Genomic DNA, 18,486 nt, shown 5'->3' with positions numbered 1-18,486 from the left:
AAAAAGAAACTATACCCTTTTATATGCACATTGTTTAAAATGGACAGTTTCTCGTCGCCGCCCGCACTAATATTGTGAATATCTCTGCTGGTTGAGTTGGATAAACCCGGATCTTGTGCACCAGCTGACCCAGAGTAAACAGTGCTGAGAGGAAGCTGAACTTCTGCTCTCAGTCTTCAGAAAGCAAGCGACAGCTTTCATTTACAAACATTATATCATCGGAAGAGATGACCTCGTCCAAACGAAGTGAAAGCGACTGGCAAGGTTTAGTGAACGAGGTGAGATCTGCTTTATTATAACACGACAGATGATGAAGATGATGCTGTTTCCATATGGCACCTGCCAACTCAACAAAGATACATAATATACTAGTGTTTGATGCATTACATGCAATCACATGTGCTTTGGTGGCGTGCTTTAGCTGTATTTATTAATCTGAATTTATGCATTTTGTGTTTAAAGGGGTGAAAAAGTACCTTATATAAATAGACTAAAGGTTTTCAAAGACCATGGGGATCCTTATAGTTCTTATAAGAGAAAGAAACAGTTGAGAGGGTGAATTGAAATGAGAAATATATTGATTTTTAGTTGTTTAGCTTATTTTAATGCTTGGTTTGCTTCATATTGTAATTTGGCTGAGGCCCAGAACCACTGGTGAACATTTAGGATTTTGCTCATATTTCTGAATTAATGCAAATATATATAGTGATGACAGCCAAAATATTAAACGTCATGAATGAATATCGGTTTGCTTAATTTTCTTGTTTTCAGTTTGAATGAGATGTGTTTTTATGGCACATACTGTAAAAAAAATTATAAAAAAAGTAAATATTTTTAAATATATCTGAAAATACACAAACATGGCTAAATTTGCTAAAATATATTTCAAAGCATATTTACCAAAATATAGGTTATTTTTTACAATTATATATATTTTTTTGTATATTTTTGAAAATATATTTTAAAAGCATTTAAAAATATATTATTTTAAACTGGAAATTATACTGTTGATTATAAAACTATGTGTTATCATCAAAGCATGATATTGTATCCCTTATTATGAATTGTCAAAAAGTGTTTAAAGCAGTTTTGTATCTTGTGCATCTTGGTTGTTCTGGTTCCTTTTCAAAATATCATATCAATCATACAGTACACTTACTGCCTTGTTATAATTAAATGTCCTACGGAGAGTTAATGTCAAAGTAAACCGTACAATATTAGGAATATGAAGGTTGAAATTAAACATTTACGATTTAAAAAATATTTTATTGACAGTTATAGCATATTTAAAATATATTTTGGCCATTTTATATATATATATATATATATATATATATATATATATATATATATATATATATATAATTTTTGTTTTTTTAACTGTGTGGGCAACGAAACATTTTGTCATATCCTAGTACTAAAAAGTGAATATAGCCAATATAAATATAGCTTAATTATAATGCTTTTAAATTTTTTGTACTTTTGTGACTTTAGTTCTTGATATGCAAACGTAAGATGGAGAGCAAGAAGGATGCCCTCCTCATTCTGTCCAAAGAGCTGGACAGCTGTCAGCAGGAGAGAGACCAGTACAAGCTGATGGCCAACCAGCTGCGAGAGACACACCAGAGCTTGAAGAAGAGATACAGGGAACTGATTGTGTGTCTTTGTATGCTTACTATGCATTAATATTGATATTTAAAAGTTTCTTGGCTTCATAGTTCATCGATATGTTTTATAATGAATTTCAGGATGGTGACTCTTCGCTTCCCCCAGAAAAACGTAATCAGGTCAGTTGATGATTGTGATATTTCACCAGTTCTCGCAGGTCATCGCTGTCTTCTTTTCTCTGTTTTTATGTCTTTCTCTCTCTCTCTCTCTCAGGTCAGTCTGGCTCAGTTGTTGATGAATTCAAGGGAGAAAAATAAGCAGCTTGCTGAAGAGATAAAGGAACTGACTCAGAGACTCACTGAGACACAGGGAGACAATAAGGTAAAGAAATGATAAAACTTTGGATATCACATAAACGTTAGCAAATTAAGCTCTGCTTCCATCCCAAGTGTTAGTTAGCACAGAATTGCCATTTCCTGTGAAAATGGCACAAAGTATCAGCAATAAAATAATAAAAAGTTGCAGCAAGAGAGGAAAGCCTGTGACTTTTTTTTCACATGATCAATGATTTGCGCAATAACTAACACTTATGTTATTTTTGCATTCGGTTGGCTGATGTTTAGGTAAGCAATTGTGTGAGAGTTTTGATCACGGAAGGCATTTCAAAACAACTAAAACAATATTTGAGATGCTGTCCAGTTGTGCAATCATATGATCTGTTGAAGCAAAGTCACAAGAGTTTTTTTTTTGTGCATCCAAGAATTTATGTGATAAATGTCTTTTCGTTGTAGTGTATGCAGGTTTTTATTTTTTTTACAAAATTAAAAAATTGTCCACCTCAGGTACATTTTAGGCACATTTTACAAATCTTGAAATTTCCATCCATTTTTTTTTTTTTTCACAAAATGTGCATAAAAATACGTGGATGGAAATATGGAAACATGGCTAATGATATACAAATATATAATACGCTTTTCACATCCCTGTTGTCTTCTTCCCTTCATAGCTGTTAAGAATGACCATCACCAAACAGAGGCTTGGGGACGATGAAGTCGGGGTCAGACATTTCCCTGCTCATGAGCGCGAGGATCTGGTCAGGCAGCTGGAGAAAGCGGCATTGCATGTGCGTTTTTATATCTTTAGGTTTTTTATGATTCCCATCCTCCTTTATTGCACTTCTCCAGGTTTGGTGAATCTGTCCTAATGATATTTTCAATATAATGATAGAAATTGAAATACAGCACTTTGTAAGAATATCTACTGGTACCATTTATTTTTATTTTTTTTAAGAGAGATGAACTTGAACACAGTCTGAAGACGCTGAGCGATGAACTGCAGGATATAAAGGTAGAGAGGACCGTGTTTAAGGAGAAGGCCAAGCGACTCAACCTCGAGCTGAACCACATCTTGGGCGGCCAGGAGAAACGCATTATCGACGTGGATGCGCTCTGCATGGAGAACAAGTCAGGGAGTGTTACTGTAGCTCGTCTGATCTTCATTGTGTTTAATGCTGTGGTTCCCAATCATTTTGACTCCAAGGCCTCCTCATTGTCCACAACAATATTTGAATAATTAAATAATTATGTGTCATATTTTCAGTTTGCTGAGGTCCCCTAGGGGACCCGGACCACTAGTGAAGAACCACGGGCGAAATGGCCACATTAAAATGCTAATACTGGTGTTTGAACCATGGTAGCTGGTTTATTGCTGGTTAATGGAGGACTACCAGGTCTAACTACCATTTTAGCTGCTGATTGGTCATTTTGAACAGCCATGACTAGCTAGTGACCAGAAAGCACCTGTCAAAAACCAAATAAAACATTGGAAGCTGGTTTTGAGATTTTTCATTAGGCTTTAGGGGGAACAATCCCTTATTCCAGAGTTTTAATTGGATTGCTTATTTAATCACACATACTTTTGATTTGCTGATCATACACAATTTTGAGTTTGTTATGCAACAGAAGGTTGTGTTGTATTGCAGGTACTTGCAAGAGAGGTTCAAACAAGTTCAAGAGGAGGTCGGTCTGTTGAAGAGTAACATACAAAAATATAAGGTATTAATATATTTATTAATCAGGATTAAGTCAGCTTTTATATTGTATTGTAATATTTCACCGTATTTGCATTATCGCTGTCTTCCTGGATTTCTTATAGACCGCTCTGGATCGCAGAAGAAACACTGAGATCGGTGGCAAGTCTAAAAGCAGCGCTCTTTCTGGAGTCCTGTCTCCTAAACAAGGTGCTCAGGTCATGTGATTGCTTTTTTCTTTGGAAGCTTAAAGAACTGAACTAACAACTAACTGTTCAGCATGTCATATGAGTGCATTCACTCGTGTAGATTTATTCACAGCTTTATTCCTGCTGTTTGCAGTGCAGGGTTTTTTGTCAGAGGACAATAGGTGCAGTTTACCAGCCACACCTCAGTCTATCGCAGACCTGAAGTCTCTAGCGACAGCCTTACTGGAGACCATTCATGAGAAGAACATAATCATTCAACACCAAAGACAGACCAACAGGTTTGTGTGTAACTGTTTTTGCACATTATTGCAAAACATTTGGTATGGAAACCATTTTCACACAGAAACTGAAAGCAGATTTCACAGTTAATTGTAAAGAAGCTGCAAGTAAAATCGAATTAAATGTGAAAGTTTACAATTGTGTTTTCGTGTAAAATGTACTCCAGTAATCTTTTTTTTTTAAAGTGTACATTCAAATAGCTTAATACCTGCAGGTTTTATACACAGTTTTGAGAGAAAAATGTCAAATCTGTATTGAGTGAATGTATTGTGCCTTAAAGAATTCTGGGAAACCGAGTTGCTGATTTGGAGAGAAAGTTAAAGACTCTGGAAATTTCTGGACTTTGGAGTCTCCCAGGTGAGTGTTGTTCACATTGTTTTGTGCTTTCCGTTTCCATTTGTTGATGTTGTTCTTTTTGGCTAGTGTTAGTTATCATTTTTACCCCTATAGGCCTACCTATCAATCTTTTTGTTTGTAGGGTAATATTGTAGCATTGAATCCAAGTATTGATATTCTAGTACCTAATAAACTAACAGTTTGGTTTGAAGTGTCATTCTTGACTGTAGCTCAGAGGTTTTATTCAATATGACACGGTTTCACAGAAGTTAAGCCAGAATTTAGCCATAGTTCAATTAAGACATTTAAGTAGCTTTTATAAATATGCCTTAGATAAAAACATTACTGGTGTGCATCTTGAGGCAAAACAATGAATCTAGCATATTTTAAGATTGCTCAGTGCAAGTTTCTTTCAGTTGAAATAGCCCAGACATGCATTTTAGTCTAGGATTAGGCTTAAGCCTTGTATGAAACCGAAGGGTAAAGTTAATATATTTTAAAAATATTAAATTAGAATGTCATGATTACAGATGTGCAATTTCAAAAATGTGACCCTGGATCACAAAAGCAGTCGTCAGTAGCACAGGTATATTTGTAGAAATAGCCAACAATACATTGTATGGGTCAAAATGATCCATTTTCCTTTTATGCCAAAAATCATTAGGATATTAAGTAAAGATTATGTTCCATGAAGATATTTTGTAAATTTCCAACCGTAAATATATAAAAACTTCATTTTTGGTTAGTAATATGCATTGCTAAGAACTTAATTTGAACAACTTTAAAGGAGATTTTCTCAATATTTAGATTTTTTTTTGCACCCTCAGATTCCAGATTTCCAAATAGTTGTATCTCAGCCAAATATTGTCCGATCCTAACAAACCATACATCCATGAAAAGCTTATTTATTCAGCTTTCAGATGATAAATATGACTGGTTTTGTGGTCCAGGGTCACAAATATGTAAATATCTGAGATACAAGATGCAATAGAAATGATATTAAAATATATTGTAGTAATCATAAATGCTTATCAGGACATTCAGCGGTACTTTAACCATATTTCAAAGACAATAGAAGTAATTATGAAACTACATATACAGATGTACTTCAGTTATAAAAAAAATATTAAAATAAATTTGTCATTGTACACGGTTTACAAATATCAGCAGTTTTGACGACTCCCATATGAACTGATTATGAACATTCAGAATAATCTGAAGGCATCTAGGTATCTTATGTGAAGCACTCATTAAGAATCGGCACAGAATGTTCAGATATTTCATTATTAACAAGCAGTACTCGTAGCTACTCCCATTACTTTTTATCCATTAGCAGGTATTCAGATGGGACGTTAATGTATTACGAATAAATGCATTCACGCCGCATTTGTCAATGTCTGTGGTAAACGCCAGCTTCCTTCCAAAAATATATGGGACGACTGACAGCGATTTGTGAAATCACTCGTCAGCTATTCCTCAGAGTCAAGAAGCAGCCAGAATCAGTCGATCATGTGACAGTGATGCTAGCTTTCTGAACCACGCTGAGAACTGTCACCGACTCCTGTTATTGTATTTAAACCCATTGTGTTGATGGGTAAATTAATAAAGGAATAGTTCACCCAAAAATGGAAATGTGCTGAGTATTTACTCACCCTCAGACCATCCAAGATGTAGATGAGTTTGTTTCTTCATCAGAACAAATTTGGAGAAATGTAGCATTGCATTACTTGTAATGGAGTGGTGTGGATTATTGTGATGTTTTTATCAGCTGTTTGGACTCTCATTCTGACGGCACCCATTCACTGCAGATGATCCACTGGTGAGCAAGTGATGCAATGCTGCATTTCTCCAAATCTGGATGGTCTGAGGATGAGTACATTTTAAGCAAAATATTTATTTTTGGGTGAACCATTCCTTTAATTCAGGGTTATTGCCTAAGACTTTTATTTAAATCTCTCTGAAATTGTTTGATTTGGTTTCTGCCCCTATTTCTTCCATTTTACTGCCTACCAGGCAAAATCTGTAATCACAAAAGTAATAGCACACCGTAATCTTCCAGTTAGGGGTTGTTTCAAATCACTAACCTAAGTATGAGTATTACTAATAGTGATGCTTGACTTGGCAAAGCACCACTAATGTACAGATTTTAGTTTAGTTTCAAAGTCCGTACTTAATTACTAATATGGACCATTTAACAAGTATCCACAAATGCCTACTTTTCTAAAAAAAGTTCCAGCTTCAAGAGAAGTGCTTACAGTCTCCGTCCACACGAGGGTAGAAAAGCACTTCGACTGAAGCACAGATGCTCACATGTCACAAGACTGTGGTTCTGCCACCATAAAACTGACAAGCATCCATTACTGAAACTGATTGCCCACATTACAAACACATTTGGGGAATGTGGTATTATTAGGGAACTTTGTGGATGAGAGAGAGGATCACAGCTCAGTGTATGAACGTGATCGAATGGCACGTCAGTGGCCTTGCAGAAATCAACAGGAGAAATCAATTAAAGGTGCACTCTCTAATTTTTCCTCATTAAATAGTTTGAATGAATAGTACTTTGGGTAAAGTGATGTGCACTCGTATGAGATGAAGACTTAAAAATAGTGCTGTCAAATGATTAATCGCATCCAAAATATATTTTTTTGTTTACATAACATATGTATGTGTGCTGTGTATATTTATTATGTACATATAAATACACACACATGCATATATTTCAGAAAAATATTTTGTTTATATATTAAATAGATTTATATGTAATATAAATTATATTAATATAAGTATTTTCAAAATATACTGTATGTGTGTGTGTGTTTATATATACATAATAAATATACACTGTACACACATATATTATATAAACAAAAACTTATTTTGGATGCGATTAATCATTTGACAGCACTATTTAAAAAAAATAAAAATATATTTATTTTACATGAAGTGAGTGAGACATGTTGAGATCACGTGACCACCCAAATTATACTTGCTTTATGTTGATATCCACTTGGCCATTTGGGGCCTGTACCATGAAGCTGTATTAGCTGGCTAGCCGGGAAGTTTCAGTTTAGTTTGCACCAATCCTAGCTTTTATGAACCATGAAAGTGGCTTGGCTTTTAGCTGCGTTCATTGCCATAGTAACTTACACTCCACGGCTTACCTGCTCCAGGGCAGGTTATGATCTCAAACTGGAATTGGACCAATCAGATGTGAGCAAAGTGTCTCACACAAAAAAGTCACTCCCCCAGTTTCTCTTGCTCCAAATTAAAGGTCACTAGTACTAAAAAATAAATAAATAAATAAACACACACACAAAAAAGTCTGGCTTTAATGATAATTACTTAGTTATACTAATTATATAAATCATATAAAATATGATTTATATTATTATTAGTTTAACAGTTATTATAAATCATGTATTTTAAATGAATATGAATATATACAGATCATATGTAATGTAAATGAGCTGTTGGATCAATAGATAACACTATTTTAAAAATGACCTTACATGTTCGAGTCTCTATCGCTATATATTTTCAAATGTAGAAACTAACTTAACAAGTTTCACTTGTGACTGCACTGATAGAGCAAGATACGTTTTTATTTGTCCTCTTTCATGACATTTAAATTTGTCATATTCTTCAATCTCTTAACCTTTAGCAAATACTTTAACCTTTAGTTTTGAATCTCGTTGGGTCTCTTAAAGTAAATCAGCCTTGCTTTGTGTTGCAAGGCTTGTGATTGGTTGTTTGCCAGTGATGTCACACATTCATGTGCACTTAGTCCACAAACTCAGCCTGGGTTGACAAAGAAAGTTGATGATCAGCATCATGGTACCAACAAAGCCTGATTGGAGTGGTTTGGTTTTGTCACCTCGAAACTAATCCTGTAACTCTGAATTTGTTCAGCTACCATCACGGTACAGGCCCAAGTTCACAAAATAAATAAATCATTGTTTAATACTGCATTGATAATTAATGATTTTGTGTGAAGCTTCCTCCATGCCAGTAGGTGTCAGTACAAGGCATATTGGCCAACATGACAATACAATGTGCTTAATTGTGCACTTATTCTGTACTTCTTTACAATTTATTTTTTAAGAACTGTACTTGCAGATAACGCAATATTATTGAAATAAAAGACTATAAGTGACTTAAAGCGAGACGTGACTGTGGCCTGGTTTCACAGACAGGGATTAGACTAAACCAGGATTAGACCATAGTTCAATTGGGAGATTTAATTTTTTATAAACATGCCTTAAGCCCGGCTCACACTGTGCGATTTTGGCCACGATTTGTTCGTCTGAGACAAATTTTGAAAATCCTAACATCCTAAAAGATTCCTATAATCCTAGGCTAAAATCGGTTGTCTAGATCGCTGGTTTGACATGTTCACCGACAGCCGATTAATGGCCGTTGCGATCATTTTTTTCCTCCGATTAAATTCTGGCAGTGTCAGAAGATTTCAGACACTTTCCTGCAGTGTGACATCTCCTACGACGACCGTCAAACCAAGAACCAATAGGAGCACTGAACTTGATGACGCAATTAGCGCGACAACTTCAAACCATTCATTATTTGTAAAAAACAATATATGTACAACGTAAAGTTTACTTAGTTTATTTATTAAGGGGCAGGATGTTTAAACTCGAATAACAAAATTACCTCAAGTTCGCTCTGTAGAACTGGAAGTCCATAAAGCCCTCTTTTGCCCAGCCATGACTTGCTCCACACACGTCGTCTTTTTCGTTTTTTTTTTTTTTTTTTAACATCAAGGCATGTAATTAATAAAACTAACGCTACACGTTGCTGTTGTTTGCTAGCTACCATTATAGCGAGAGAACGCGGGTCACGTATTGATGACGTAAAACTCCAGACAAGTCTTCTTGAGTACGTCCGTTTTTATCGCGTCTTGACTGTCGTACAGTCTGACATTAAGACAACTGAGATCCTACAGTCTGACATGGGGATCATGTTCGTACAGTGTGACAAGCAGCAATCGCAAAAGATTATTAAAAATCGCACAGTGTGAGCCCGGCTTTAGAAGAAAACATTACTGGTGTGCGTCTTGAGACAAAACAAAGGCACTGATATGTTTTAAGATCAGTCAGTGCAAGATTCTTTCAGTTGAAACCGCTCAGATTTATATTTTAGTTCGGGATTAGGTTTAAGCATTGCCTGTGAAACCGGGGGTATGTTTCTTAACACACTTAAGTACACTTTTAAAAAGTGCCCATTTTTTAATAATATCTAATTAAAAGTTTTATAAAAGATGTTTTAATAATCTTTTGTTGTGTTTTATAGAAGTACTCTTATTTTTAAGTGTTTGCTAACATACTAAAGAAAATGTAAAGTACTTAAATATAATTTTAACTATATTGTGTTATTTTAAAGTTTATATATTTTAAACACAACTTCATCATAACAAATGTTATTTAACAAATACATTTAAATACATAACTAAAATGTATTTTAGTTTACCATAAATGATTGATATTTCACAAGCGAAAGAAGTAATTATGAAATTACATATGAAAATGCACTTAAGTGTCTCAAAATGCACTCTAAAGTTCAGCTAATTGCATTTATTATAAACTTAAGATATAACAGATTTTCATTTAATTGCAATTAATGTCCAAAAACATTAAATTCAGTATATTGTTTTTTACTATATTATCCCCATAATAAGTGCTCCTTTTAAAAGCATGCTAAAGTGTTCTTATTTCTCACAAGGGAACAAAATGAGTGCACCTTTATTTCCAGAGAGAAAACAGAAGCGTTTTGGATGTCCTCGTCCTTCTTTTCTTGTTGTCTGTTTAGGTGACAGTCTGTACTTGTTTCCTTGTTTCCTGTCAGAACAGCCTGTCTGACTTAAACTTGTTTTCCCCTCACGACTCGTTTTACCTGCCATCGCAATGACAAAACAACGAGTGAGAGAGATCATTTCTTGTTTGAAGTTTGCCAGAAGTCACCACAAGAGGAATTCAGCGGCGACTTCTGTGGCCTCCGAGCCGTACGACGTGACTCAAAGCTCGGTTGGTCCATAAAACTAGATGGTTTTGCTCCCCAGTGAGCGGCGGGACAGGCAGTGAATGAATGGATGGATGGGCAGCTGCCAGGTGGGGTTCGCCTCGCATCCATCCATCCTGCTTTGCACAGCGGTCTGTGAAGCAGCCGCAGTGAAGCTCCATGCTGTTCGGCATACTGAATTAGCCTGACTTTTTAATTAGCTCAGACGCCGCTCTCCATAACACACCAATGACCTTTTCAAACAAAGAAAGTTGAGTGTGCATCGTCATTTCAGTGCCTCTTAAAAATAAAGCCTCTCGAGGTCTTCAAGAAGTCCAGAGGACCATATGGAGCCCACGGCTGCTGTCAGCTGTCAATCTAGGAGAATTTCTGTATAGATTTACATGGAGTGTCCCTAACAGTAAAGACAAAATTGCTCTGTTGGCTGTGGAGTGAATACATTACAAATATGACTAAAAGATGAATATGAGACAAAACTACAGAATATCACATTTTATTATTGGGTGATTCAACACAGATGTTTTACCAGCTAAGAAGATCAGCACTTTTAGAGTTGTTAATAAACTATCAATCAGACGACAGAGGGCATGACAGTAGATTGTGTGCATCAGGTTTTCAGCAAAGTTTGATCATGTTGATCTTTTAGAAATTTGCTTATCAAACATGACAGTAGGATATATAGGGCTAAATGTAACTTTAAATACTTTTTGTGGTCACTACAAGGTTTATAATCCATCTTGAACATCTCTCAAACGCAGTGCAGCTATAGTTTCTGTTCACTACGTGACTCTCCTGTGTATTATATTTCATAGCATAGTGGCCCTAGAAAGCGTTGTGTAAACGGATCAGACATTGGTGGACGGTGTCACGATGGCTCCTGCATATAGTGCTCAGTCCCCTGTGGGAAACATATGGCATTAACCTGTGATGCATGCAGCCAGTACTAATGAAGACAGATGAGGGCGACTGTAGTCTTCCTGTGTGCGAGCGCATGTGGTCCGTCTGATCCATTTCACTCTACATACGTGCCGCTATAAAAATGTCAGCTTTTGTGTGGGAGAGCTGTGAATATTTTTGTGTTTGAGTGAGATTTTGGATTCATCACTGACCACTGAAACCCTCCAGAGCAATTATTTTCTCTCGTCACATCTTGTCGTCTTTATTGTGCAAAGGCAGAACAGAAACAGAATCAGAGGAAGGCGTTTTTACACACCTTTGACTGTTAGATGCTGCAAATTTACACAGATTAAGTATGAATATAGAACTATTGAATTAGATCTGTGAACAGAACATATATTTGAAATTGTATATCAAATATTTAGTTCAGTCTATTGATAAAGTTTAATGCTGCTTTTTTGCTGTTTCATTTACAGAGAAACAAGGCAGCATCAGTGCCGTCTGAAACCAGGCACTATTGGTGGTTCACAACTGCAAGTTTTTGTGCTGCTTTTATGCAACATTGCATCTTTATACCACATCATTTGCACACATCTTACTCGGAGAAGTCTTAAGCCAGATACTCTGTAATAGAATTAAAATGACATTAAATAAATGTTTTTACATGTACAAAATACATTTATTATTATTTTGCATAATTGCATACATCATATATCATTATAAATATAAATTTTAATTTGTAAAATTATTTTAAAAACTATCATAACTTAAATTTGAATAATTTTAAAATTAAATGCTAAATATATTTATAGAATTTTACAAAATTACATATTTTGTCATTTTTATAAGGCTTACAATCCATCTATTTTTACACAAAATTATATGTGTGTGTGTGCATGTTTATGTGGTTTATGAGGACACAAATTTGTATAATGACATGGGTATGACAGAGGTATTACAATATGAAGGTGGTTTATGAGGACACTGCCTATGTCCCCGTAATTCAAAATGCTTAAAAAATACTAAATGGTGTTTTATTGAAAATCTCAAGATGCACAAAGTCTCCTGTGAGGGCTAAGTTTAGGTGTAGAACTGCATTCTATGGACACTTCGTTCAAATGGCGCTGAAGTGCTGTTTCCTGTCCTGTCTCCAAAAGATTGTTGGAGTGTAAGGCTTCTTTATATTTCCATCAGGATCAGTGAATGAGGATAACTCAGGATTATACACAACTTCTGATCATTCACAGATCCCGAGCATCATCAGTAATACTCTCGCGATGCGTCCAAAGCAAATAGAAATCATTATAATCAGCGATACGGTCTACACTGGACGATGTGCGACGCGATGAAGGACAAACGATTCGCACATTTGCTTTTAATGCGTCTAGTTGCAGTTTCAGCTGTTGCAGCGAGACAGCGAGTAGAGTAGACATGGCATAAGACATGGCACAATGCCTTATTCAGCCTTTAAAGCACAATCGCCGTGACAAATATAGGGCATAATAACATGTATGATATCAAATATGGGCCCAAATTACCACCTGGGTAGCAGCCTCAGCATCACTGCAGCGTGTACTGGGATTGGATGTAAATAAAAACCCTGCTTTATCATGTTTATCATGAGGATGAATCCAGTTATTTAGTAGTCAGTTATTATTGACGCTTCCATAAGCCTTTGTATCCAGTATAGCGATGTTCCCATAGCCGTGATTTAAAGAGCTGTTTCTCTGGCATTTTCAAAGGCACATGAAATATAATACTGTTGGCTTGGCTTGATACACAATCTAATGATATAAAGAAATCCAATTTTAAACATCTTTTACTGTACCAATTTGTATTGCCCTTATATTTCCTATTTGAGCCAATGCAGATTAATGAAGTTGTTTCAGGACCACGAGACCACCCAGATTGTAAAGCAAAACGTGATTGTTAGAGCGAGAACATGCTACGATTGGTCAGCAAAGTGAGGCTGTTATCTGATTGGCTTGAGTAGACGGTGGGTGGAGTCCATGAATTTTTTGTGGATTATCTGCGTCTTTTGATGCTAGAAATGTTTCAAAATCCACAAATGCACAGCGGCCGATCCACAAATGCGTGCGGCGATCTACAAATGCACAGTACGCGATTCACAAATGAATGCCTGGAAAAGTTGTGTTTGTGACATAAAAAGATATTTGTTTTTATATTTATCTTTTTTTTTTTTTGTGAATTTAATTCATTTATTTGTGGATCTCATTCTATTTATTTGGAATTATGCAATAATTCTACACCCATACATTGCTAAGTCTTTTGTAAATGGTGAAGTCTGGTCTCTGTGATGTTCAACAGGAGGCAGAGATGCCATCGCTCTGAGCGCCGCTCCTCTGTCCTCCATCGACCGTCCACAGAAAACCACTAACCCACGACCCGCTGCAGGTGAGCCGGTGTAATTGTGTGTAACCAAATCTGCCACTTACTAATCGTCCCGCCAAAAGGCTGCAGAGCTATAATTAGCTAATTCTCTGAGCGGCCCACCCCTCCTGTCTCTTCACTATCACACCGATCCTTCACGCTTGCTCTCATTGGTCAAACCGGCTGACCGTCCAATCCCTCTCAAATGCCGTGGCATTTGGCAAATGCTAGTGAATTCTCGTTTGCTGACATTCACCAACTTTTGGGGCGTGTTTTTCAGTCGGCACTGCCCCATAAATATGGATGCAGCTGCGTAAAGCAGTATTTGGGGTTCCCGTTATCCCACAAATAAGCCGCATGCGGTGTTTAACCTTTTAGCAGAATGCTCTCCAAAATGGGTCAGTAATTCAGCAGAATAGGCTGCGGTGAAGCAGACGGAGGCAGAACTAAAAACTGTCAGGCCGTCATGCTCTTCTCCCAGCTGGATGCCTTTTGTTGTGTGTGTTTTATTTGCATGTGTGATATTTGAAACTTAATGTTCCAGATACACGCTTTGTATGTGGCTTCTGTTTAAATGTATAAGGAGTATAATTAATAATTCATTGTAGATTAGAATTGGACATTAGCATTGAGTCTCATAACACTTACAGTACCAGCTAGAAGTTTGGAATAGTTCAGTTTTTGAAAGAAGTCTCTTCTGCTCACCAAAGCTGCATTTGTTTGATCAAAAATGCAGTAAAAACAGTAATGTTGTGAAGTATTATTACAATTTAACAACTCTTTTCTATTTGTTTAAAAATGTAATTGATTTCTGTGATCAAAGCTGAATTTTCAGCATCATTACTCCAGTCTTCAGTGTCACATGATCTTCAGAAATCATTCTAATATACTGATTTGCTAATTATCAATGTTGAAAACAGCTGTGCGCTGAATATATTTGTGGAAACCGTGATACACTACCATTCAAAAGCGTGAGGTGTTTTTCTTTTTTCTAAATGACTACCGTCCCATAGCACTGACTCCAATCATGATGAAGCGCTTTGAGAGGCTAGTCATGCACAACATCAAAACCAGCCTCCCCAACACACTCGACCCGCTCCAGTTTGCATACCGTCCAAACCGCTCTACGGACGATGCAATTTCCTCCACCCTCCACCTGGCTCTTACCCACCCAGAAAATAAAGACTCCTATGTTAGAATGCTGTTCATTGACTTCAGCTCGGAATTCAACACAATAATCCCACAACAGCTCATAAATAAACTAAACCTGCTGGGCCTTAACAATTCCCTTTGTAATTGGATCCTGGACATTCTAACCGGAAGTCCTCAATCAGGCCGTGTCGGCAACAACACCTCGAGCACTACAACACTGAGCACAGGTGCCCCACAAGGCTGTGTGCTCAGCCCGCTGCTCTTCACACTGCTGACCCACGACTGTACTGCCAAGTTCAGCTCCAACCACATCAAGTTTGCTGATGACACAACAGTGGTAGGTCTCATCAGCAACAATGATGAAACGCACTACAGAGAGGAAGTGGCACAGCTGGCTGAATGGTGTGGCACAAACAATCTGTCCCTCAATGTGGAGAAGACAAAGGAGGTTGTGATGGACTTCAGGAGAAACTCCGTTGCCCACCCCCCACTGACCATCGACAGCTCGACTGTGGAGAGAGTCAGCAGCACTAAATTCTTGGGGGTGCACATCACAGAGGATCTCACCTGGACCACTAACATCATGTCACTCTCCAAAAACACGGCAAGTCTCCCTCCACCCATCCTCACCACATTCTACAGGGGCACCATTGAGAGTGTGCTGACCAGCTGCATCACTGTCTGGTACGGGAACTGCAGTGCTGCTGACCGCAAGACCCTCCAGCGGACAGTGAACACAGCTGCAAAGATCATCGGTGAGTGGGCCTGTACAAACCACCGGTAGTAACACACCCTCCTCTATGTGCACTAGACACTTTACACACACTGCTGCGTGTACACAATCCCACAAAAGACTCAGCAATATATGTATGTTTACATGCTCATGCACTACAATCATCCTGCACTGTTCCCCAACCAGCTGCTGACTCAAAATGTCTTTCTTTGCACATGTACAGTATTTGTGAATTACAATTAAATCTGTCAGTAGGTTAGTTGTGTATAGGTTTATAGTGTTTTCTACTTCATTGTTGTATGTCTGTATTTATGTAGCATCGTGGTCCTGCGAGGCATGACATTTCATCCCCCTGTATATGTCCCCACATGTAGCAGAATGACAATAAAGCTCAACTTGACTTTTTTCTTCTTTAAGAATTTAATACTTTTATTCAGCAAAGATGCATTAAATTGACCAAAAGGGACAGTAAATACATTTATAGTGTTACAAAACTTTTTAATCATCAAACAATCCTGAAAAAAACAAAACATTGATTTATTTTTATCATTGAAAAATGGAGTAATGATTCTGAAAATTCAGCTTTGATCACAGTAATAAATTACACTTTAAAATATATTAAAACATAACGTAGGTATTTAAATTGTAATATTTCACAATATTACTTTTTTTTTTTTTTTGCTGTATTTTTAGTTCTTTTTTAGTAGTACTTTTGACTGGTAGTTTTTTCTTTGTTTTGTTTTGTTCGTTCCAAAGAAAAAAATGATAAAAAATAATCAGAATTGTGAGATGTAAACTCAGAATTGGGAGAAAAAAGTCAGGAATGCAAGATAAAAAGTCTCTATTACGTTTTCTTTCTCTCTTTTTTTTCATCCTGTGGTGGGAACAAGCTTCCATACATTTTTCTTTGTATGACAAGCTGTGAAATTTGTCATCAGGTTGAAAATGATAAGGAAAAGTATGAACTCATATAGTACCTTCAAATTTATGGAATTACAACATTTAATTATTATTTAAATTTCTTTGAAAACAAGCTGTCGTTACAGCAGAAGTACCAGAAATATCTTTGAATATTGTCTAAAATTTTTTTTTGAGAACCACTGCATTAACAGGCACCACTAAAAAGAGTTATAAATCTCTGGATTGAACCGCTGTGATCTTCAGTTTTCTGTCTTTGGCTCGGCACGCTCACCTTAGTATGAATTTTTAACTGAGCTTCACCGCTGAGGTAAATCACACATTAGCCGCTCAGGCAGGGCTGTGTGCCATTAGCATGGCACTAACACAATGACCATTCATCTTCTCTGTCCCCTGATTGACTCAGATGACAGGACAGGAAGAGGAGGGCCGTCGCCGTGGGAGCAGGACACAGCTGGCCATAACATGTGGCCCGGTCCAGATGGAGGCGGAGAGGAGGCGGACGCACCTGTCACCCCTGACATCAGGGAGGAGAGCGTCTTGTGCGGGACAGACATTGGGAGGCAGACTAATGGGCAGGTCAGGGCCGAGGTGAAGGAGGGTCCTGTGGAAAAAAACACAGGCGTTTGCACAAAAACACGTTCCGCTCGGGAAACGGAGGGAAGCCCAGCTGTGGAAGAGGGCCAGGTTTTGACGGAGGATCCTGTTACTCTTGACCAAACCACCTGGGAAAAGGCAGACTTTCACACCTCTGTGGGACTGAAGAGAGCTTGCTTTGAAGACATTCCTGAAGGTTCCTCCATTAAGAAGGAGCCTGTTGAGCAAAGTGACTCTGTTTTGTTATAAGACGGGAAAATGAAGGTCTGAAAATGCCTAAATGTTGCAATTCATTGTTTAGATGCAAAGCAGCTGAATAAAAAAATCTATAAAACAATCCATATTATATACAATGTCATATTGCGGCAAAGAAAACCCTTGATTTTCAATGTTTTGTGTCTTATTCACTGCAAAAAATTATTTTCTTGCTCAGTAGTTTTGTCTTGTTTTCCAGTACAAATATTGAATTATTTTTAAATCAGAGTACATTTAATTGATGTGCAAAATTACCTTAAGATATTAAGTCTTTAAACTATGAAAAAATGTCTGTCCATTGAGTAATAAAAATAAACAATTCACTCAGATGGGACCGAAAGTCAAATATTTCTTAAATCAAGGTATATTTAATTGAGAAGCAAAATGACTTAAAAATATTGTCTTTTATTCTGAAACACACACAGATAAAAATCTGTCCATACGGTAAGAAAAATAATTGTATTAATGAAGTTGCAATGTAGTGCATTTAATATAGGCTATAATAACATTAAATGTAATATCAAATAACACACTACTGTTAAAATTATAATCAAGTACTATACATGGCTTTATGTTAGTCAACACATCAAAATAAATGTACATGCAAAGTGCCCTTTTTAGATGCGTTATGAAAGTGTCTTTAAGTACACATTTCATTAATATTATCTCCAAGTACAGTTAAAAAAAAAAAAAAAACTATTTTAAGATTTGAAGTACACTAGTGCACAATCAATACAATCACACTTCTCACAAGAGCAGTCATTCAAAGAAACTTCATTATTTTGACCTCTCTGACAAACTAATATAGTGAATAATTGTGACCTAACACATACTTCTACAAGTTATTGCCTTCTCTCCCTTTCATAGGATTCAGGATGGACTCATCAGGCAGCTGCTCCTGACTGCAAACACGTCAGAAGGCAATGTTTGATCTGCTTGTTCGGCAGAAACCAAGCTTTTTCTCTTGTAATCTCTCTCAGTATTACACATACACACAGGCCCACGGGGCGGCATTAGGAGGGAAGGAATGGCTTTTGGGAAACAGATGG

The 18,486-nt window shown here is 36.8% G+C and overlaps 1 protein-coding gene across 2 annotated transcripts; it reads left to right on the top strand.

Moving 5' to 3' along the window:
• Window positions 1-115: 115 nt before the first annotated feature.
• On the top strand, window positions 116-17,770 carry LOC306883368 (coiled-coil domain-containing protein 149-A-like). 2 transcript variants are annotated; one of them, XM_079438567.1, is made up of 12 exons: window positions 129-278; window positions 1,495-1,656; window positions 1,749-1,787; window positions 1,882-1,989; window positions 2,615-2,731; window positions 2,899-3,071; window positions 3,590-3,662; window positions 3,763-3,847; window positions 3,980-4,124; window positions 4,406-4,482; window positions 13,720-13,806; window positions 16,992-17,770. In XM_079438567.1, the coding sequence occupies exons 1-12, from the start codon at window positions 228-230 to the stop codon at window positions 17,429-17,431; spliced, it is 1,557 nt and encodes a 518-aa protein (XP_079294693.1). In that variant the 5' UTR covers window positions 129-227; the 3' UTR covers window positions 17,432-17,770. The 2 variants fall into 2 exon arrangements, with proteins under 2 accessions (XP_079294694.1, XP_079294693.1); XM_079438568.1 differs by lacking the exon at window positions 13,720-13,806 and having other exon boundaries at window positions 116-278.
• Window positions 17,771-18,486: the final 716 nt, after the last annotated feature.

Source organism: Barbus barbus (assembly GCF_936440315.1).
Source record: "Barbus barbus genome assembly, chromosome: 2".
NCBI classification, from domain to species: Eukaryota; Metazoa; Chordata; class Actinopteri; order Cypriniformes; family Cyprinidae; genus Barbus; species Barbus barbus.
The sequence above is the reverse complement of the archived record's forward strand: the minus strand, read 5'-3'. Positions and strand labels throughout refer to the sequence as shown.

Excerpts from the sequence above, each read along its gene's own strand:
- LOC306883368 (XM_079438567.1), top strand. The coding sequence starts at position 228 with ATGACCTCGTCCAAACGAAGTGAAAGCGACTGGCAAGGTTTAGTGAAC. Across the intron at positions 279-1,494 it reads GGCAAGGTTTAGTGAACGAG|TTCTTGATATGCAAACGTAA; the intron begins GTGAGATCTGCT and ends TTGTGACTTTAG. Across the intron at positions 1,657-1,748 it reads AGAGATACAGGGAACTGATT|GATGGTGACTCTTCGCTTCC; the intron begins GTGTGTCTTTGT and ends AATGAATTTCAG.